Genomic DNA, 22,480 nt, shown 5'->3' with positions numbered 1-22,480 from the left:
AGATCACAAGTAGACAGAGAGGCAGGCAGAGAGAGAGAGAGGAGGAAGCAGGCTTCCCGCTGAGCAGAGAGCCCTATGCGGGACTCGATCCCAGGACCCTGAGATCATGACCTGAGCTGAAGGCAGCGACTTAACCCACTGAGCCACCCAGGCGCCCCTAAACACTCAAATTTTTTAATATAATCTTTGTAAATGTGTACATTTCTTTCCTACCATTTTGGATACCAAAATTTATTTCTATCCCTCAGAGATGTAAATTGCTGGATTTACCTTTTCCGGGGGAAAAAAGTGTGTAAAATTAAAAAAAAAAAAAAAAAAACTGTCCCATAAACCAGGAAGCTGCCCTTGGCCTATAATAAATTAATTCACCCAACAATGCCAACAATGTTTATAAAGTGCCTTCTGTGTGCCAGGCATTGTACTAGGAACTATGGCTCTAAGACAAAGAAGCCATAGTCCCCACCCTTAAAGAGTTCACGTTCTAGTGGGAGAAACAGACTTGTCTCCAGCAGTTAAAAGGTACCTCCGAAGCCAGAGCAAAGACATCTTGCCCCATCTTGAGGGACTGGGTTCAGAAGGAGATGACATCTACATTGTGCTTTGGGACTCGAACAGGAGTTACCAAGGTAAATAAGAAGAGAGAAGCCACATTTCATGAAGGCATCTTCTGGGTTTGAGATTTTTTTTCTTTGGCATCAGAGGGAGGTTTGTTGGAAAGAGGAGAAACAAACATAAGATTGGCTTTAAAAAGCTAATATTTCTTCTCTTTCTTCCTTTCCATCCCTCATAACCATCCAGCAAAATCCAAGGACAGAAGAGTTATTCCCTGGTGCTAGAACCCAGGCTCCTTCTGTCTTCTGACTCTGCCATCCCTAAGCATTCCCCTAGTCATCAGTGAAACCCAGCGGCTCAGGTCCCCTCAGTATCACAGCCAGCACAGAGAGGAAAGCAGGCCAGGACCCAGGTCCAGGGCATGACCCAGGAGTCACACAAATCTCTTGTGCTTTGATCCCATTGGCCAAATCTTCACCATAAGACCACAGCTAGTGGCCAGAGGGGCTAGAAAATGTTCTCTTCTGTGTAGTCGCACGCCTGGCTAAAAACACAAGATTTCTCTTCCTATAAACCAGACATTGGCAAACTTCTTCTGCAAAGAACCAGATAGTAAATATTTTAGGTTACATACGGTCTTGGTCATGTGCTGTTGTGCTTGTTCCTTGTTTCTGTTCATTTGTGGTTGTTTTAGCATCTCTTTAAAAACGTGAAAACCATTCTTAGCTTAAAGGCTGTGCAAGACGAGCCATAGACCAGAGGTTGCACAAGGGTGTTGGTTTATCCATCCTTCCTGTGAAAGAAGAGAACAAAGTCAATTCTGGGAGGAAAACAGCCGTGTCTGACACAACCACTACAAGGTTATAAACACTAAGGAGAACCTTGACTTGTTCACGATTCTAGTCTCAGCACAGGGCACAGCTCCTGGGGTAGGTGTGCACTGTTTATGACTGATGGGTGGTTGGATTGATTGATGGGTTGGCTGAAGGAAGATAAGGGAGTTTAATTTAACGACAATTTAGTCCCAAGGGTCGTCTCTCACCCTAGATCATAATTTCAATACTCCAGTTTTTCCAGAGTTTGAAGAAAAGATTCAGCAACAGCAGACAAGCCCGAAACCACCTGGCTTTCTGCCACCTGCGCGTCCATCAGCTCACAGAGCACAGCACCCAGTTCACCTCCAAGCAGCAGATGGGATTAGGTCCCAAACAGCCCACACCTTGGAGTGGAGCTCCCAAACCGACCGCAGGTGGGCAGCCCCAGGTGTGCAGGCAGATTACAGAACCAAAGCCTTCTTAGGCTCCTCCCCTTGTGTGCCCGGGTCGAGGGCAGGCCTGAGAACCTCATTTGCATTTGGCCTTCATAAATGTCATATGCTTGGTGGGAATGTCAGCAGAAATGTCCAGGCTGAACAGGCACTTCTTAGTTCCCCTTATTCTCCCCCTTCTTACTCAATATCCTGAGGGCATAATGGAGCTCTTGGGTCAATCAGCCCAGGGTGGGGAGGGAGGGGAGGTTCCCTCAACCACTCCCCTGGACATCCCCCTGCCCTGAGTCTGAAAGTGCCACAGCTCTTGGACTCTGCAGGCTGAGCAGACACGACAGCCAAAAGTGAGGCCGGAGCCCCCGGCCCCGGGAAGACTCACTAAACGGGGGCATCCTCCCATTTCATTCTGCAGGAGTCAGCTAACAGCTGCTTTCACGTAAATGTGTAACTTTTTACAGCAGGAAAAGGTGCAGCCTCCAAATGCTGGCAGCACAGACCTGCTTGCTGAAACACCTACGCGCAGGTTGTGCTGGAAAATGGCAGAAGAGGTGGACATCCGACAGGCCAACGCAGCAGCCAGAGGGGTGATAAGCCGATAAAAGTGTGTCTGTCACTCACTGTTTCGTAACAGGATAGGGCCTGTCACATGTTCCTGTTCCAACCTCTGGTGTCGCTGGTATTCAGTGAGGTCTTGCCACAGAACCAGAAACGTGGTGCTACTGGGCACAGGTGATTTCTTCCATCCTGGTTGCTGACAAGCGTGTGCTCCTCCTTTTGATGAGGAAAAGCAAATTTCCATTCCCCACCCCCCCACCCCGAACCTTAAGATCTGGCGGGGGTAGGGATTTGTGTGAACTTTCTGCACAGGCCAGGGACAGGAAGCCACTCGGCCATCAGCCCTGCCTTCTCAGAAGGAATCCTGACAAACGGGGACAAACGATGACAAAGGGCTTCGAGTGATCTGAGGAAATCGTTCACAGGCACAGTAACTTAAAACAAAATTTGATTGGAGCCTTGGGCCTTCACGTATGCATTTCTGCCTCTGAAGAATTCATTAGGCCTCCCCTCCCCACACAGCTCGCTCCGCCCACCTTTTAAAGTTATAATGAGGTAATTCAGGGAAGAGTGTGGGCCTCTTGCGTGGCCGCCTAGCAGCTGTGGGACTTTGGGAGAGCCGCATAACCGCTCTGTGCCTCAGTTTCCTCCTCCAAAAAATAAAGGTAATAGTAGTACTTACCTCAGAGAGCTATTGTGAGTATAAAGTTATATGAATTTCTGTGTACTAATACATAATCATAGATCGTTAATATTTGCCACTTTAAATGTTTTGGCATTAGGTAGAGATTATCCCATGTAGAAAAAATAGTTGGGTTTATGAACACAAGGCAAAGTCATGGCTGTGGCTTCTCTGCCCAAGCTGCAAGGCTGTCAGGAGAGGCTTTAGGTAGGCAAACGTGCATATACAGGCAAGGCACAAACTTCAAATATTATAATACCTCAAAAATTAAGAATAAATGAAAGATGAGGGACAAAAGGAAGACATTGTTCTTTCCAATAAAATCACATCTTTAAAAATCCTCCACTAAAAATGATCAGGAATATCAAAGGAAGCCCAGCAAATTCAAGAGACTGCCGCTGGGAGAAGTTAGCCTTCTGTTTTAAAAAGAAAAGCCTGGGAAGGATTCCATTTCTCTTGGGGGGTTATTTTAAAGGCTCATATTCATGCTGCCTGCTTGTCATTTCCATCCATTTAACTAACAGGGGTTTTATATGCTCCCCAGTTCCAGAGGACCCTTCTCAGTCTGAGAGCTCACTAAAGCTGGTTTCTGGGGAAAATTCCCTCTTGAAACTTAGGGCCGCCTCATGGAGCAGCCACACTGACACCTAGTGGTCTGAAAGCTAAGTGCAAGCAATTGCTTAACCCATTTTAATTTATCAAAGCAAAGGGTCAAATATGTCCCAAGCCTTCATGTCTACAGCAGCTGAGTGCCAAGAGGTGGAGGTTGGAACCGTTTCTGCATCCAACCACTAGGAATGCACCAAATATGTATGTGTTTGGGCAGAGAGGAAAGTCCGATGGGAAGGTTTAGAAAGTGAAATTACCTCCTCAGAAGCTGGTGGGAGGTTTCTCTCCTAGATTTGGAGAGTTCGGGGTTTCTTCTGTTTTTCTACTTCTGCTAGCTCATCTCCTTATATGGACAAGAAACAGGCAAACCCATTGAGTATATAAATTCAAATATTTCTGGGTCCACGCTGTGGATGTTGGTCCACATAGTGCCTTAACCTTGCTTCCAGGAGCTGGTTAAAAGCCACTACCTCTTACCACTCGCTATATGGAATTCAATCCCCCTCTGTCTTTCCATGCCAGGGACAATCCCAGCAGGACTGCCTGCCCTGCGGGGGATAACAAATAGTGGGGGAGAAAAGCGAATCATGCAACAAGACTTGGTGGCCTTCCTCGTGAACTTCATCCATGGAGGCACTTAGACATTCACAGAAAAACAGCACGAAAGTGTTTTGGACTTTCGTGAAGGTGAGCATGTTAGTTTCCTGTGGCTCCTGCAACAAATTGTCACGCATGAAGTGACCTACAACAGAAATGTATTCTTTCACAGTTCTAGAGGCCAGAATTCTAAAATCAAGGGTTTAACCAGGCCATCCTCCCTCCAAAGGCCCCGGGGGAGTCTCGGTTCCTTGCCTCTTCCAGCTTCTGATGGGTCCAGGCATTCTGTGTCTACATCTCTCCAATCTCTGTCTTTGTCTTCACAGGGCCTCCTCCTCCTCTCTTATCTTTCTCCCTTCCGTGTTTTAGGAGCCCCCTTGTCGCTGGATTTAGTGCCACCTGGGTAATCTGGGAAGATTGCTTCAGATGATCCTTAATTATATCCACAAAACTCTTTTCCCAAAGAAGATCACATTCACCTGTTCTGAGTCGTGAACTTTTTTTTTTTTTTTTGAGGGGGAGAGCGAGTTATCTTTCAACATACTATAGCAGTTGTAGATGATAGAGAGGAAATTTAAGAAAGACAAGCAGCCAAGATCTGTGCCCTAATCCCACTTACCCACGCTGAATCAGGGTACACCCCGAAACTTTCCTCAACCTTGCCAATAAATCTCTGCAATTCTTTTAGGCGGAGTTAATCAGTGAAGATAGGAGGATAAGAGCAGAAGGGATCCAGGATCCCGATGGATTTTTTCTCTTTTTCAGCTTCCTTCCCTTCAGCTTCATTTTACTTTTCATTGGATTGTTTGTCTCACAGATGATTCTTTGTACGGGTGGTTAAGGATGAGCTTTGAGAGTCTTAGAAATGATCAAAATACATTCTATGTGTGGTGGGAGTTACCTTGTTGTGGAGTGGGAGACCTGTGCCATTCCCTTGTCTGGGCGTGTTTGTTTGTTTGTTTGTTTTTAATTCAATTTATTTAAACTAAAGAAAACCAAAACCAAAACATTCACTCATTTCTCCCAAACCCCTAACCCTCACGTCTAGCAACCACAATCTAGTCTCTGTATCGATAAGCTTGGTCTTTTTACTTTATTTATTTTTAGATTCCACATATAAGAGAGATCACATACTATTTGTCTTTCTCTGACTAACTTATTTGACTTAGCATAATACCTTAGCATAATACCATTCTTTTTTGTGGCTGAATACTATTTCACTGTTTATATACACTACGGTCTTTTTAGCTACTGGACACTTAAGTTGCTTCCATATCTTGGCTATTATAAACAATGCTGCAAAGATCATCAGGGTGTATGTATCTTTTCAAGTTAGTGTTTTCAATTCTTCAGGTAAATACCCAGAAAGAATTGCTGAACTACACAGTAGTTCTGTTTTTAATTTTCTGAGGAAACTTCAGACTATTTTCCATAGTGGCTGCACCAGTTTGCATTCCCATCAACAATGGACAAAGGTTCTCTTTTCTCTACCTCCCTGCCAACACTTGTTATCTTTGTGGTTTGGGTTTGTTTTTTTTTTTTTTTAATAATAGACATTCTTACAAGTATGAAGTAATAGCTCATTGTCCTTTTAATTTGCATTTCCCTGATGATTAGTAATGTTGAGCATCTTTTCATGTGTCTATTGGCCATCTGTATGTCTTCTTTGGAAAAATACCTGTTCAGATCTTCTGCCCAGTTTTTAAATTGGTTTGTTTGTGTTTGTTTATCACTATAGAGTTGTATGAGTTCTATGAGTTCTTTATATATTTTGAATATTAACCTCTTGTCAGAGGTATGGCTTGCAAATATTTTCTCCCATTTAGTAGGTTGCTCTTTCTTTTTGTTGATGGTGTCCCTTCTAGAAGCTTTTTAATTTGATGAGTCCCATTTGTTTATTTTTGCTTTTGTTACTTTTGCTTTGTTGTCAGATTCAAAAGTCATTGCTAAGACTTGTGTCAAGGGGGTCTTACTGTGTGTGTTTTCTTCTAGGAGTTTTATTTTTTCAGGTGTTACATTCAAGTCTTCAATCCATTTTGAGTTAATCTTTATGTATGGTGTAAGATAGTGGTCCAGTTTCTTTCTTTTGCATGTGGCTATCCAATGTTCCCAACACCATTTATGAAAAAGACTATTTTTTTTAATTTTTTATTTTTTATAAACATATATTTTTATCCCCAGGGGTACAGGTCTGTGAAAAAGACTATTTTTTTTCTGTGATATATTCTTGACTCCTCAGTCATAAATTAACCTACTATGTATGCATGGGTTCTTTTGGGGCTCTCTATTCTGTTCTGTGTATCTGTTTTTATGCCAATACCAAACTGTTTTCATTACTATAGCTTTATCATACACTTTGAAGCCAGGTAACATGTCTTCTTTCTCAAAATAGCTTTGGCTATTTTTTTTTTTATGATTCCATACAAATTTTAGCATTGTTTGTTCAATTTCTGTAGAAAATAAAGTCATTGGAAACTTCATAGAGATTGTACTGAATCTGTATATTGCTTTGAGTAGTATAGACATTTTAATGATATTAGTTCTTCCAATTCATGAACATGGAATATCTTTTCATTTATTTGTTTCTTCTTCAATTTCTTTCACCACTGTCATACTTTTCAATATAAAGAGGTTTCACCTCTTTATATGGTTAAACTTATTCTTAATTATTTTATTGTGAATGGGCTTATGTTCTTAATGGGAATTTAATGTGAATGGGTTTATGTTCTCTTTCTAATAGTTCATTATTAGTGTTTTTAATCATTTTGGTTTCCCTATATGTCATGGGATGCCACACACTCCCATTTGTCCTGACAGCTGACAGAGCTGGTGATTCACCAGAGAGAACCCCTTAGAGGAACACAGCAGGATAGGATGGGTTATACACCATGTGCTGCTTGAAAAAAAATTCCCAAAGTGATTTTATCATAACCTGTGCTTCTAATCCTCTGCTTTTCTGTCCTACCTCAGAGGAGACCATCCAGAACACCTTTATTTAACCTATCAATCAAAAAATGGCTTTGGTCAGTGAGGTACGCTTGTATTTCTCAAGTAGTTTTTTATTGTTTTTATTTACATATTATTTATATTTATTTATTATATTAGAACTTTGACATCAGTCCTTTGTTACATTTTTGCCACACTTCTATGTAAGTCATTTAAAGTATTTTAAATTTTTTTTAAATATTCTCGATCAGACACAATTTCATCTGGACCCTAGAATGTATACATATAAGCTTGATCTTGATGAAGGATCATTTCCTCCACTATTCTGAGTCACTTCCATTTTCCTCTTCCGATCACTAAAACTTAAGTAAAAAGAAAGAAAGTATCTCACTGTGGAACAGTATCAAAGCAACTGTATTATTTACAAAGAGTTTTTATTTACTCATTTTTTCAGATGTTGTTTAACTATTTTACTGTTTTTTTGTGGTAAAATATACAGGATATAAGACTTGCCATTTTAACCACTTTTAAACATACAGTGTGGCCATAAGTACATTCACTCTGTTGTACAACCATTAATACCATCTATCTCCAGAGTGTTTTCATTCGCTCCCAACTAAAATTCTGTACCCATTAAACACTAACTCCCCGTGGCCTCCTTGGTCCCTGGTCACCACCATCCTGCTTTCACTCTTTAAGAATTTGACTGCTCTACAAATGTCAGATAAGTGGAGTCATACAATATTTGTCTTTTTGTGACACACAAAAAGTGTCTTTTAGCTTACTTCAGTCAGCATAATGACCAAAAGGCTCATCCTTATTGTAGCATGAATCAGAATTTCCTTCCTTTTTAGGATAGAATAATATTCCACGGTGTGTATATACCTCTCTTTCCTTATCCATTCCTCCACTGTTGACACTTGAGTTGTTTCCCGTTTTTGATGACTGTGAATAATGCTACTGTGAACACGAGTATACAAATATCTATTCCTGCTTTCACTTCTTTTGGGTATATATCCAGAAGTAGAATTGATGGATTGGTTTCTGAGGAAACACCATACTGTTTTCCACAGTGGCTGTGCTATTTTACATGCTCACCAGCAATGCACAAAGGCTCGATTTCTCCACATTTCTCGCCAACATTTGTTATTTTCTGGTGGATATTTGGTGTTTTGTTTTTTTTTTTTTAATAATAGTCATCCTAATGGGTAGTAAATATTTTAATTAAAAGAAACACATATTTTAAAATAATAGATGTCTCTCTCTGTAGTCTCTTTATTCTTCAGAAAAACCACACTATTTTAAAAATTATAAAACAAGAAGGGAATTTCGTGTGTTTAATTTTTTATTTCTGTTCTTTGAATGAACCATAGATGTTAATGGGTTTGGTTTTGGGTCTTGGGTTTTGTTTTGTTTTGCTTTGCTTTGCTTTTATTAATCTAAGCAGAAAGAGTTATTTAATATGAATTCTTTGCTATCCATCTTTTATTTGCCATCGGCCTTCCCAAATCATAGCCTTCTTCCCTTCAGGTCACCCTTGAACTTCTCTCAGCAGCCAGATGAATAATGAACACTACCCCAGGGGAACAATGAATGAGCCATAATGGTGCCCCAGGCCCCTGAATGGCCAGATGGATGATTCATCTCACTGACTCTAGGGGGCAGTTGTTTAAAGGGAAAAGAGATCTAATACAGTCCTCTATTTAACATACCACCTCCACACCCACACACACAGACCAAATATCAAAAATAACACAAGCAGAATTGTTTGTCTTCTCAACCTTTTCAGATTGCCTGTGATGTTACAAAATTGATGGATATATTGGTCTAGGGCTCTATGTCCCCTCTCTTGCTTTGTCTCCTTTGCTCCTCTCAGATCTGCTTTGATCACGACTGTGGGTAGAAAAAGTTCTAACGCATCGCCTGCCATGGTTAGATCATTAAAGTTAGGTAGAGAACATTTTGGACCAGAATAAGAAATTTGTCTTGTGTGAGCTGAGGATTCAAACTCAACATCGTAACCATACCAGAAGGAAAGAAAGTCATGATTCTTATGGTGAATTGTGGTAAACATGGGATTTAGAGTTAGAAAACCTCAATTTAGCTCTCTTCTATCATGTGCTTGAACTTAGTTTATCCTTCACTGACAATAGGAATAAACCAGGCTTTGGGAGGATTAAATAAGATATTATGTGTGAAATTTTGCTTTAAAATGAGATTATTAGGGGGCACCTGGATGGCTCAGTTGATTAAGCGTCTGCCTTCAGTTCAGGTCATGATCCCAGGGTTCTGGAGATAGAGCCCTGCATTGAGCTTCTTGCTCAGCAGGGAGCTTGCTTCTCCCTCTCCCTCTGCCCCTCCCCCCTGCTTGTGTGCACATACACTCTCATGCTCACTTTCTCTGCCCGTCAAATAAATAAATAAAATCTTTTTTTAATAAGACTATTAGTTCTAATAATAGAATTAGTAACAGATATAAAATACCAAACTCTGGAATTTTTTGCTAATTATACAAGTGTGCAGTTTGTGTGTGTGTGTTGGGGGGGTAGTTTGAGGTCATTTGTACCCCGAGATGAGTGATCTTAATTAAGCACAGATTTTAAACTAAATATTGGCAAAGTGCCACATACTAGAACCACTGGCACTTTAGCATGGAAAATGAAATAATGTATGAAGGAAGAGAGAAGTGAAAACCCAGAGCAGCTAAAGCCATGAAGCACCCTGGGAAGATGGGGGATGAGGGTGGGGAGAGGCTAACTGGTGTTAAGTGCAGGATCTACACCATAAAAAGCTTGAAATTGAGAGCATCACAGTTTTAATGAAAAAGGGTGCAATCTGCTCTAAAGAGCTCCACGGTGACAAAGGTGAGAGAAATTGCTCATCTCATGGCAGAGTTCTGTTACTGTGACTTATCAGAGAGAAATGAGGTAAGAGGTGTGAGGTGATTGCACTCTTCACTCCTGATTCCTAAATACTGATGCATTTTCCTCATAGTTCAAAAGGGGAGATGGAATAGGGATGGAAGGGGGCATACGAGGCAGGGTTTCAGGCTGCCATATTCTGTAGAATGAGGGCTCTGAGGAATCTTCCATAACCCTTCACTTCTTCCATCTAGTTTCACTTTCTCCATTCACACTCTTGATCCTTTGCTGCAGCCTGTCTTGATCCGCTTGCCAATGCCTTCCTCTTCCGAGCCGTTCTCTTCTCACAGAACTTTCCCATGCTGGGAAGGAAATCTCTAGAAAACCCCACAGATGGTCTCATCTCCCTATCCCAGCCCGCTCCATGGTGGCCATATACTTTCAGTTTCTAACTTCTGGTCAAGTAGAGAAAAGGAACTCACTGTCTAGGCTCCTGTGACTGTGTGTGTCTGTGTGTTTGTGTCGGTGCTGGAGGAGAAAGTGGAGGTTGAGAAAAAAGGAAGCAGAACACTTCTCTTTTCTTTTTCCTATGTCAAACTACATCTTTTTCAGCCATCAAGAGATTTTACTTCAAATTTCATATGCTTTTAACAAAGTAAGTTTGGTTTAGCTGGTTTATACTACCTATACATAAAAATAGGATTACCAGGGGCACCAGGGTGGTTCAGTCAGTTAAGTGTCTGACTCTTATCTCTGCTCAGGTTTTCATCTCAGGATCATGAAGTCAGGTCTCAGTGTGAAGCTTATCAAAAAAAAAAAAAAAAAAAAAAGAATAACCACTAGAAGTAATAGATGAAATTAAGATCTCTTTGAGATGACAGAGTAGGAGGCCCAGGAAAAATGAAAAGACTTACATTGTATAATTGTCAATACTTAAATATTATCTTAAGATCCAAATAAGTCACTAGTAAGATATCTATGAAAACACTTCAATTATCTACAGGTTCATTGGTCAAATTCCTGAGAGACTGTTCTGTAATTTGGTATATTTAGTTAACTCAGTCTAAGTGAATTACACAATAAGCAAATGTAAATTAAATCTGCTATAAAAACTTTATACAATTCACTAAGAATAAATGGCTCTAGGACTGTTTGTTGTTCTCTACTATCTGCATCAGACTCTCTATTCTCTGCCTCCTGACACCATGCCATTGGCATCAAAGAGTCAAAAACTTACAGCAGAGCAAATTTCAGAAACACATAGGGAAGTCTTATTAAACTTCCTGATACGTTTCGCGTAAGTCATCGGAAGCCGTGACAAAGTCAAAACGGTGTTGGTGTAGGAGCTATTTGGTAGGATAACCAGAAAGCGGTTCGAAGACTCTCCTTTGTAGAAAGGTGGTGATTTTCAAGCCTGGTCTATAAAGACAGAAGATACACAAAAGCCCAATGGATCCATACACCTTGAGAGTCCCAGATGACACAGAATGTGGAAAATGGGCCATCACCATCTGAGTTTTACCAGCTCCTGAATATCTTGCTTCCTCTTCTTCAATTCACTCTAAAAGAGAGAACACAGGGGGAGCAAGGACAGGCTCCAGACCAACAGGTGCCTGAGGTAATAGAAGAGGGAATGATGATAGAGAGGTTTTCTGCTAGGGTACTTAGGCCAGCCCCCAGCAGGACAACGGCCAAGTTCACCTGTGCTGAGGGGAGTCAAACAACACAGCCCCCAGAGAGAGACTCCACTCACTCCAGGTATCTTCTTCTGACTAGATTTACATCTCACCACACAAGGTGGGTAGATGGGGTTGTCTGCAGTTCCAGATCCACCTTTACAAGTCACTGAGAAAAATGTAAGGACTTCCCCCCACTGCTTCCGCCACCAACTCCTCCTCCTCCCTGTGCCCTTGCCCAGTCTGCAGCAGCCTGATCTTGCCCCAAGAACTCAATTTGCGGTAAGAAGCACGTTCCCACATCCTGTTGAAGAGGGCCCTGGTCCTGCCTCCAACCTCAGAGGCTCAGCCAACTGGAATGTACCACAGCCGATTTGCAATGAGGTAGAGACTCTAGTAGACAGAGAGCTCTTAAAAATAGATTCATGACTGGGCCTCAACACTCTTGTCCCCAACTATCTGCGTGCTTAGTCATGCTGAAATTCAAATAAATTCAGCCCATCAGCCAGTGTGGTAAGTGTGATTAATATTACGGAAAGAAATGAGCCAGGCATTAGGGAGTGCTTGCAGGAATGCATGGTGGTAGAGGGGGGCTGTTTTTGAGGAAGAAAAATAAAACTAAGTTCCTGCTTTTACATCTCCTTGGGGAAACAGAGTATACACCATAAGTACTTAAATTATGACCCACTAAGTACCTAAATATTTAGACGTTGTTAACGGGGCTGCAAAAAGTTACCACATTTTCCTTCTCTCTTGCCCAACCTCCCATCTACCATCTTGTGAGAAGTTGTCCCAAGTACCATATTTCCAGGCAACTTCTATTAACTCTATCTTTACAGCCAATACCAAGGAGAAAGGTTTTATTATGTAATTTCTGACAATAAACAGTTTTAAGAAAGCTTATTTTCAGATTAAAGCAGTTCCCTTTTCCAAGCTTACTGAATAGAGAAGATTAAGTCTCTTCGAAAAGAAAAGTTATCACTCCTGTGCATGTGCACGTGAGTGCCTACTCAGAAGGGATGGGGAACTTGGTCATGGGGACCGTATCTGTTATTTTCTTTAATCTAGGCCATAGAAACTAGTGAAGTTGAGTAGATTGCTCCATGAAGGTTTGAACTGCTTGAGCATGTTACAAAGGTTCACCAACCTGCTTCCTACCTCTAGGATGGAAAGTTTATTTGGCTTAGGAAAAGACTTTCTATCTTCTTCATCTTTTTATTATACCATTTTATCAATCCTTTGCTGAATGCACTGGAACAACATGAGCCGTTGCCCTGGTCGAAGCTGGGCTCTCTCACGCGGCACCCCGTCCTCAGCTGCCTTCTTCCCTCTTCCATTCGCTCTGACTACAGTCTCCGAAGCCTTGGGTAGGCCTAGAGCTGGCTTCCTGGAATGTTGATCCTCTGATGCCATCATACCTGGAGTCCTGTCCCAGGTAATGGTGGCATTTTATTCTATGAGAAGAACCATCAATTCAAGACTAGAAGTCATGGGTAAAATATGACTTAACAATAAAAAAAAAGAATCAGTAACATAGTAAGAAAGAAAATCCACATACAATAAAATTGATCAATGATAAAAGAAAGAAACAAAACAATGTGGGTAAACTCTTATTCATTGCTGTCTCCCTCATGATTAAAAGCATTACATAAAATCAAGAGCAAATGACTTTCTTCTCTTTTTCCCTGGGCTCTGTATAGGGAAGAATGACAGCATGCATAAAGGCGGTTTGCTCTCTTCATGCTTTAATTACAAAAGTAACACAAATACATCTTACGGAAGTAAAGGGAGGCTTCAGTTATTTTGAAATTATTAGTTACCCATGATTCATCGTTGTTTTATTTCTTTTGAGCTTTATAAGTGAAACTTTACAAAGATGAGACTTTCAAAGATATGGAACTTTGAAAACAATCTCTAATTGAGACGGTTGTATTTTTTAGGGATTTGGGGGTTTTGTTTCTTTTTTTACACAGTTGTTTATAGGTCTTAGGTTATATTCTATTACAAAAATTAAAGGTGGACTTTCTGGTAAGGTGTTTCTAATAACCCAGGAGTAATAAGATTAACTCAGGGCTTCTCAGCTTTGGGACTATTTGGACTGATAATACTTTGTTGAGGAGCTGTCCTGTGCATTGTGAGATGTTCAGCAGTACCTCTGATCTCTACACACTAGATGCCAAAAGCACTCCTTCATTCCATCATTTCTTTTTTTTTAAGATTTTATTTATTTATTTGACAGAGAGACATCAAGAGGGGGCAACACAAGCAGAGGGAGTAGGAGAGGGAAAAGCAGGCTTCCTGCAGACCGGAGCCCGTTGTGGGTCTCAATCCCAGGACCCCGGGATCATGACCTGAGTCTAAGGCCAATGCTTAACACTCAGCCACCCAAGCACCCCATCAGTCTGTCATTTCTTTTTTTTTTTTTTAAAGATTTTATTTATTTATTTGACAGAGAAAGAGATCACAAGCAGGCGGAGAGGCAGGCAGAGGGAGAGGGAGAAGCTGACTCCCTGCTGAGCAGAGAGCCCGACGTGGGGCTCCATCCCAGGACCCTGGGATCATGACCTGAGCTGAAGGCAGAGGCTTAACCCACTGAGCCACCCAGGCGCCCCTCAGTCTGTCATTTCAATCAAAGATTTCTCCAGACATTGCCCAAAGTTCTTCTCATTGAGAACCATGGGATTAATCTAATATTCAATATATATTTAAAAGTAAGAGGACTGCAGAATGCCTGGGTGGCTCAGTCGTTAAGCGTCTGCCTTCGGTTCAGGTCATGATCCCAGGGTCTGGGATTGAGTCCCATGTTGGACTCCCTGCTCAGCGGGGAGTCTACTTCTTCCTCTTCCTCTGTTCCTCCTCCACCAACTGGTGCTCACTCTCTCTCTCTCAGATCAATAACATCTTTTTTAAAAAAAGAAAAAAAGTATAAGGACTATAAAAATAAATCCAAAACCAAACAAAACCCTGTTATCAACAAAAGTCACATGGTGTTTTTAAGATTCTGTATGAAATTATGTAGACAAGTTGCTACAAAGAGAAACATTTTCTTAATGTGTACAGTTTCTTGATGTCTCTCCTAAAAGTCATCTCAGTCTTTGTTGAAGTATGTACTTGATCCATTCTCTTCATATTGCTAAAAGCAAAGAATGATTTCCTGGAATCTAGAGTTATGAACTAGAAACACAGAGGATGTAGCAAAACCCTTTTTGCTTGCAGCCATCTTCCTAGGGGACGTGGCAGATGTGGTGAGTTTTTGGCAGTAAATATAACATAAATCTGAGGAAGGAAAAATATATGGGAGCTAAAGGAAATTTGTCTCTATCAAGAGCATTACACAATTACATCTGTGTAATTACAGAGCAATGAGTTGGGGTAGTTTGGACTAAACGTTATCTAGGCACATAACAGATGGAAATAATAGTGAATTGCTTCAAATGACTTTGGAAAAGAAACTTAAGTAATTTGAGATGAAATGTTTGATTTTACTTAAAATATCCTGAACTCTGAGGTCTTCCAGATGTAAAATACTGCTTCTTAAGAATAAGTAGAAGCCCAATCTTTAAATCATTAAAAGTTAAAAAGGTCCTACAAACTAATGTCAAGTGTTAATAAGGGGAAACTAGAGGCAAACTATAGGACAACCCTCTGTACAATCTTTTCACTAAAACTGTTCTAAAAATAAAAAATAATACTGTTATTATTCTCATTTTACGGATGAAGAAAACTGAGTCTGAGGGAGGTTAAGAAACTTTGTAGGTCATATGGCCAATAAATGGCAAAGTCAAGATTCGAACCCAAGTGGATAATTCTAGAGTGTGGGTTATTAACCATGATGCTGCCCTGCCTCCTGCAACTGGGTGGGCGACTAAGAAACTTACATTCCAATTCTAAATCAACCACTTTCATATTTTCTAAACTAAAACCAGGATGTAGAGTTTGAATGAGTTCGTGTGTTTCATGGGTTTTCCCCATGAAATCCAAGGCAAGAAGTTGCTGTAACTAAGTAGGATATTGCTTTAACCCTTTGGTTGCCATTTCCTCTCTAGTGCAGTGAGAGAAGAGGGCCAGATGATTCCCAAGCTTCTCTTGCTGTATAAAAATAGGAAACTCTCTTACATTCAGAGCACTTTTTAGAGTACCTGACAGAGATTAGCTTCATCATCCTAACAGCCCATGACACAGTCTTATGATTCCTATGATAGAGGTAAGCAAACTAAGGTCCAGAGAATTCATGCCCTGCCCTGGGTTAAACACCTGGTAAGATTCAAACCCAGGCAGTCTGACACCCTAGTCTCTGTAATTAACCACTAAGAGGCAAGGTAGCCTCTTATTATAATCTAGAATATAAATTGCAACATACAGACTAAATCCAGAATAAAAGAGTTCTTCGCTGAGATAGATTTTCTTACATGTGTGAAGGGAGGGACAATTTTTTTTTTTTTAGACTTATTTGTTTATTTACGTGAGATAGAGCGCACACATGTGTGCATGACCACGAGCCAGGGGAGCAGCAGAGGGAGAGGGAAAAGCGGACTCCCCGCTGAGCAGGGAGCCCAACACGAGACTCCATCCCAGGACCCTGGGATCATGACCTGAACTGAAGGCAGACTCTTAACCAACTGAGCCACACAAGTGCCCCAGGAGCAAATTTTTGTATTAATAATTCTTTTTTCTGTATTAATAATTCTTTTTTTATTAATAATTCTTTTTTTGTATTAGTAAGTCTTTATGCATCTTGTGTTGAGGTTCAGAGTCCTCTGCTGCTGTCATCTCCTTGGGAGGGTTCAGGGAAGAACCTATTTTCTCCCATTCCGTCCCCCAACACCCAAACTCCCCCTTCCATCTTCTTTCCTATTGCTTTTAGGAATTGTTTGAGGATTGGAGGAAATCATGAGGATTTAAAAAAAAAAAAGTACTCAAGGAAGACAAGGTAGAAAACAAGATGTTCTCAGCAACTTGGAGATAGGGTAGTAAGTTAAAGGAGCTGCTCTCATCTGGTTTTCTCCTTCTAGTGCCGAATTCCCTTTCTCCCATCCTGCAAACACAGGGGCACTGCCATTTGGTACAAAGGAAAACTCCAGCTGAGGGCACCATTTCTTTTAAATTGTTCTTTACAGTATTCAGTTCTGTGCCAACTTTTATTTCCCCAAATATGCAATAGAAGCCTGAAGGTGCCAGGCTCTGGTCCAGGTGTTGTGGGGATATAAAAAGGAACGAGACCCCTTCTGGACTTCAGAGCCCCAGACACGCCTGCCTGCTCATCTGGTTCCAGTTGAACTCAATATTTATAAATAAGTCAGAAAACTCACTTATTACTTACTTATCCAAATGAGTGAGTTTTTCTGCCACATCTCCTGTTTAGCAAGCAGACGCACCTTAACTGCAGATGGAACAGGAGAAATCTTGCAAACCACAGAACAGTTGAACATGGCCATGCTGTAGAAAACATACAGCCTGAATTTACAGAAAAGCTTACTTTCATTTTTTCAAGTGTAGTTTCTATTTAAGAGGCTCACTGTAAAATATAGAAGTCCCTTATTAGCCACTTCCATATTTTTTTTTTTCAAATAAAACAAAGCAGACAAATGCAAAGTAAAGAGTAAATCCAACAGGAGAGCTGGAGAAACAGTGAGGCAAAGAAAAAGGTAAATTGTTACTTAAAAAGAAATGAGCAAGTCAGTGTAAGAGAAGCAAAAAAAAAAGAAGAAGAAGAAGAAAGAAAAAATCCAAAAGAGTATATGCACAATAATAGCCCTCCCCCTTCAAGAAACTCTCATAGACTATTTTGCCATAGAGGAAGATAAATGTTACAATGTCTTCCTAACCAATCAGCGACAGGGCAAGCCTCAAACCAGGAAGCCCTGTAGAGTGGAGTATTTTAACTTGTGCAATTAAGACTTCTGGCTCTCAGCTAGTTTTTGTTCCCTGTGCTTGTAGGATACAAAAGCAGATGTGAAGTCCCTCATGGCGAAATTTAATGCAGGGGGCAACCCCACAGAAGAGGTCTCTGTCAGCAACCGCCCCTTCAAAGTCACTGGGCAAAACTCACCTTCAGGAGTACAGGCCAGAAAGAATCTCTTCGACAACCAAGGAAATGCCAGCCCTCCTGCAGGACCTAGCAACGTACCTAAGTTTGGGTCCCCAAAGCCACCCTTGGCGGTGAAACCTCCATCTGAGGAAAAGCCTGACAAGGAGCCCAAGCCCCCATTTCTAAAGCCGACGGGAGTAGGCCAAAGATTTGGACCGCAGGCAAATTCGGCCACCAGAGACCCTGAGGTGAGAGTGGGATTTCCGAAACCTATGGGCCCCAAGCCTGTCACTGTGCCCAAGGAGGATGCCAAACCTGTTTTTCCCTGGCCCCCTGGGAATAAGCCTTCGCCTCACAGTGTAAACCAAAACCATGACTTAAAGCCACCAGGCCCCAAGCCAGGGTCTCATCCTCTAGCCCCGGAAGCAGAGCAGAAGCAAGCATTCCCCAAGCTGGCTGGGGCTAAAGGCAAGTTTGTGTCAGCCTCACAAGACCATGACCCCAAACCCCTCTTTCCCAAACCCGCCTTTGGCCAGAAGCCATCCCTGAGTATTGATGACAGTCATGAAGATGAGAGCCCCACCAAGAATGTGTCTCTACAGAAAGGACCCCCAGCTCCCTTAGGAGCCAAGGCCAAAACCGGCCCTTTAAAGCCAGCAAGGGAAGACCAGGAAACTAAAGACCTCGGAGGCGAGATGTCCAGTTCGCCCTTTTCTGGTGTGGTTCTGAAGCCTGCTGCCAACAGAGGAAGCCCGGGCCTCTCCAGAAATGCTGAAGAGAAAAAAGAAGAAAGGAAGATAGATGCTGCTAAGAACATCTTCTTGAACAAAATGAATCAGGAAGAGCCGGCCCCTGGGACTCCTTCTGCCAAGTTCCCTAAGATGCCTTCTAAGTTGGCAACAACGGGGCCATGGAGCCAAAGCCAAGACAAGGAAAAGGGAGACAAGAATGCAGCCACCCCCAAGCAGAAGCCCCTGCCTTCCTTGTTTGCCTTGGGCCCGCCGCCGCCAAAACCCAGCAGACCCCCACACGTTGACCTGACGAAATTCCGAAAAGCCACTTCTGGAAACAGTGAGTATTTTTCTCATTCCCTAAGTAACATGTTGTGTTCTGCCGCAGAGGTTTTGTTTGACCTTCTGGGGGAAAAATTATACCCAGGAGTGATTCCATCCCTGGTACTCCTGAATCTGTGGTGACTTTTCTTTGGCAATCTGTTTTTGCTTTAGTGGAAGGTCTGAGAGGTAAAAATTCTCAGTTCCGTGTGAAAATGCGTCGGGGCCCACCTTTGGGGGCTGGAGGAAAATATATCCATTTCACTGATAAATGGTTTTGCTTTCATTTACATCCTTAGCCGGCTTTCATTTCTGTTCAATGAGACTGAGGTGTGTTCCCCTTAGTACCACAGGAAGATGATAGACCTCTAGGTCGGTGGTTCTCAGACTGGGTCAATTTTGGTGCCCGGGGACATTTGGCCGTGTCTGGAGGCAGTTTTGACTGTCACAACTGGAGGGTGAAGCTGGCCTGTGGCAGGCAGAGGCCAGTGAGGCTGCAGACATCCTGCACTGCAGACAGTGGCCCCTTGCAACAAAGTAACCGGCCCAAAATGTCAAGGGATTTGCAACGTCCAAAAAGTCATCATGTGTTTCCTAAGCCCAATATTCAAACCGGAGATGAGCAGAGCCCCCGAAATGCCACTTTCTGTTTTATATTTTAACCATTTCCTATTTCTCAATATAAAGCTTTCTGAACTTCGCTGATTCCTCAAATAGTACAGAGCTAGGACCATAAGCCAGACAAAGGGACACATTAGAGCCCTTCTGGGACAATAGTTTCATATCCTACCAAAGATATGACAATCCTATGGCACACGCTAAAATTTGATGCTGAATGACTTGGTAAAGATTTATAACCCCACGCAGTGATGACAGAAGCTCACTTATGCCTGAAATGATTAACACTTTAGGCCAATAATGTGCAGTTATTGTTTATTATTGGGGAAGGTGGAGAAAGGATGCTTATACATAGTGGAATAGGGACCACACCACTACTAGACACATTTATTTTATATTCATATTACAAATATAATAATTTATATATTTATATGCTATAAATATATGAATTACATTTTATTATACTTATATATAAATATAAATAGTAATTTCTATAAATAAAATATTTATATTATATAAATATAATATATTTATATTTATTTATAAAACTATGGTCTAGGGGGGCACCTGGGTGGCTCAGCCATTAAGCGTCTGCCTTTGGCTCAGGTCATGATTGCATCAGGCTCCCTGCTCAGTGGGAAACCTGCTTCTCCCTCTCCCATTCCCCCTGCTTGTGTTCCCTATCTCACTGTCTCTGCCAAATAAATAAATAAAACCTTTAAAAAGAAACAAAAACAAACAAAAAACTATTTAGAAAACTATTTAAAGAAGGTCTAGGTATAATGGTTGTTTTCTTTTTCCAGCTCTACAAAGGCATCTTTCAATGTATCATTTGCAATGCAGCAGCAAGCAATAGAGCAATATTCTTGCTGTTGATCAACAGATTAGTGATGTAACCCCCCATTAATCTATCATGTAGAAAGCACATTTGAAGTGATGCCACAATCATCCGTCTTCTAGAAAGGCTCAGCCGTTACACTTGTGTCTCCTCATCTGTCACCTTCTCATGTTAATACTGGTCCATAACTCAGAAATGTTATTTTTGTGAAAACTTCTAAAAGACCCCTTTCCTTAGCTCTTCTGTGCCTGGGATAAACAATGAACTCTCATAGCCTCTATCTTATAACTCTAACTTCAGACCAGGGAAATGGTCGTCGTGTTAAGCAGAAATCCTTGGGAGTTTCCTTCCATGTGCTGCATCTTTATTTCCACTCAGCTACCAGGTTCGGGTGGCAGTCACCGGTTGTCTGGTGTGATGATGTTAGAATGCTAATGAAGTCCTCTGGTGTGATGGTTCTGGCAAGGTCAGTGTCAAGCTGACTTTCAGGGCAGCAGGGTTCCCAGGGACCCAGGCCAGACTCCCTAGTAAGCAGAGTGGATCCTTGCCCGCTTTCTGCCTTTCTCCCCGTCCTGACCTCCACCTCTGCTCCTTTGCCCCCAGGATAGACACAGTTTAGACTCTCAATCCTCCCATAATGTCCTGCACCTCTAACTCTGGTCCCTTGGGAGGTAGTATGCTCCAAAAGGGACCCTATTTCCTCTTCATCCCCCTCTTTCACAATCAAAACTCAGTCCTTCTTGATTTGAACAGTCCTCTGGTTAGTGTCAGGACAAAGCAATCTGATTTCTAACTTTTAAATTATGAATAACACCCCTTTAAAGCATTCGCATTTTTGTAAGCATTTGAATTTTTTTTTACTTTTTCTTAAGATTTTGTTTATTTATTTATTTGAGAGGAGAGAAAGGGAGAAAGAAGGGATAAGGGCCGCGGGAGCGGGAGAGAAGGACACTCCACGGAGCACAGAGCAGGGCGTGATCTCAGGACCCTGAGAACCTGACCTGAGCAAAACCAAGAGCTACACACTTAACCGACTGAACCACCAGGCAACCCCAACATTTTTTTAACTTATTTTTAAATAGAAATTACATCTGGCTCAAAAACAGAACAACAACGAAAACAAACCCAACAAATATAAAATGGCATACAGTCCTTCTCTGTCATTTTCTGGATCTTCCCAGCCTCTGCCCTACAAAAGCCTCTTTTCTTAATTTCCATATCCTTCCATATCCTTCCTTAGATTTATGTAAGCAAATATAAATATAGATACTAATTCCCCCAGCTTTATACTTCAGAAGGAAGATATTATGTGCAATGCTTTGATCTTTGCATTTAAAAAAAATAATAAATTTTATACATCTTTTCATATTTTAGTAAAAAGTAACTGAAGGGCACCTGGGTGGCTCAGTGGGTTAAGCTGCAGCCTTCAGCTCTGGTCGTGATCTCAGGGTCCTGGGATCGAGCCCTCTCTCTTCCTGCTGTTCTGCCTACTTGTGATCTCTCTCTGTGTCAAATAAATAAATAAAATCTTTAAAAAAAAAAAAAAAAAGGTAACTGAACATTCCTTAGAGTTTCATAATATTCTGATAAATAAATGACCACCCCAACTGATTGAACATTATGCATTGTTTCCAAATTTTTCTTTTCAAAACCATGCTACAAAAAATAACTTGGCATATATGTTATTTTCTGAACAGTGAGAATTTCTTAAAAGGCAGGTCTGATGACTGATCCCACCTCTGCTGCTTTTATGAAACCATACTAAGTAATTTAGCCTTCCACTTAGGAAGACTAAGACTATACCAGATTTAGAAAGTAAATAGTGTTCGAATTAACCAATGTTTCATCTAATAACTCTGCAAGTTTTTCATCTAATAACTCTAACACTATTTCCTTAGCCACCTCCCTCATTCCCTCCTTTCCAGGTTCACATCCAGTTCCTTAAACCTCTTCCCCATGCCCACCCACCATCTTTTATCATCTTTGTCGAATATACCGGCCATTATTGGTTGAGGACTTGTTGCATACCAGATGCACATTACTCTGTTCACTCCTCCCAAGAACCCAAATTGAATAAGAATTCTCTGAAGAAACTGAAGTTCAGAGAGGTTAGGTAATGTGCCCAAGTCTATAACATGACTAGGCAGGGGCAGGACTGGTCCTTAAGTCTCTCTGATCCCAGGCCCATACCTCGCCTCA

At 41.5% G+C, this 22,480-nt stretch overlaps 1 protein-coding gene across 5 annotated transcripts in view; it reads left to right on the top strand.

Moving 5' to 3' along the window:
• Positions 1-22,480, top strand: part of FYB1 (FYN binding protein 1) — a 154,293-nt gene that overhangs the window by 41,337 nt on the left and 90,476 nt on the right. For 4 of the 5 annotated variants that reach the window (XM_059173851.1, XM_059173853.1, XM_059173852.1 and 1 more), the window contains exon 2: positions 17,683-18,844. In XM_059173851.1, coding sequence (XP_059029834.1) covers positions 17,710-18,844 — 1,135 coding nt within the window. In that variant the 5' untranslated portion in view covers positions 17,683-17,709. Of the gene's footprint in view, positions 1-17,607; positions 18,845-22,480 lie in introns of those variants that run through there. The other variant, XM_059173850.1, reaches the window with a different exon arrangement.

Source organism: Mustela lutreola, chromosome 5 (genome assembly GCF_030435805.1).
Source record: "Mustela lutreola isolate mMusLut2 chromosome 5, mMusLut2.pri, whole genome shotgun sequence".
In the NCBI taxonomy this organism is placed as follows: domain Eukaryota; kingdom Metazoa; phylum Chordata; class Mammalia; order Carnivora; family Mustelidae; genus Mustela; species Mustela lutreola.
This window is presented reverse-complemented; position numbering and strand designations above follow the sequence as displayed.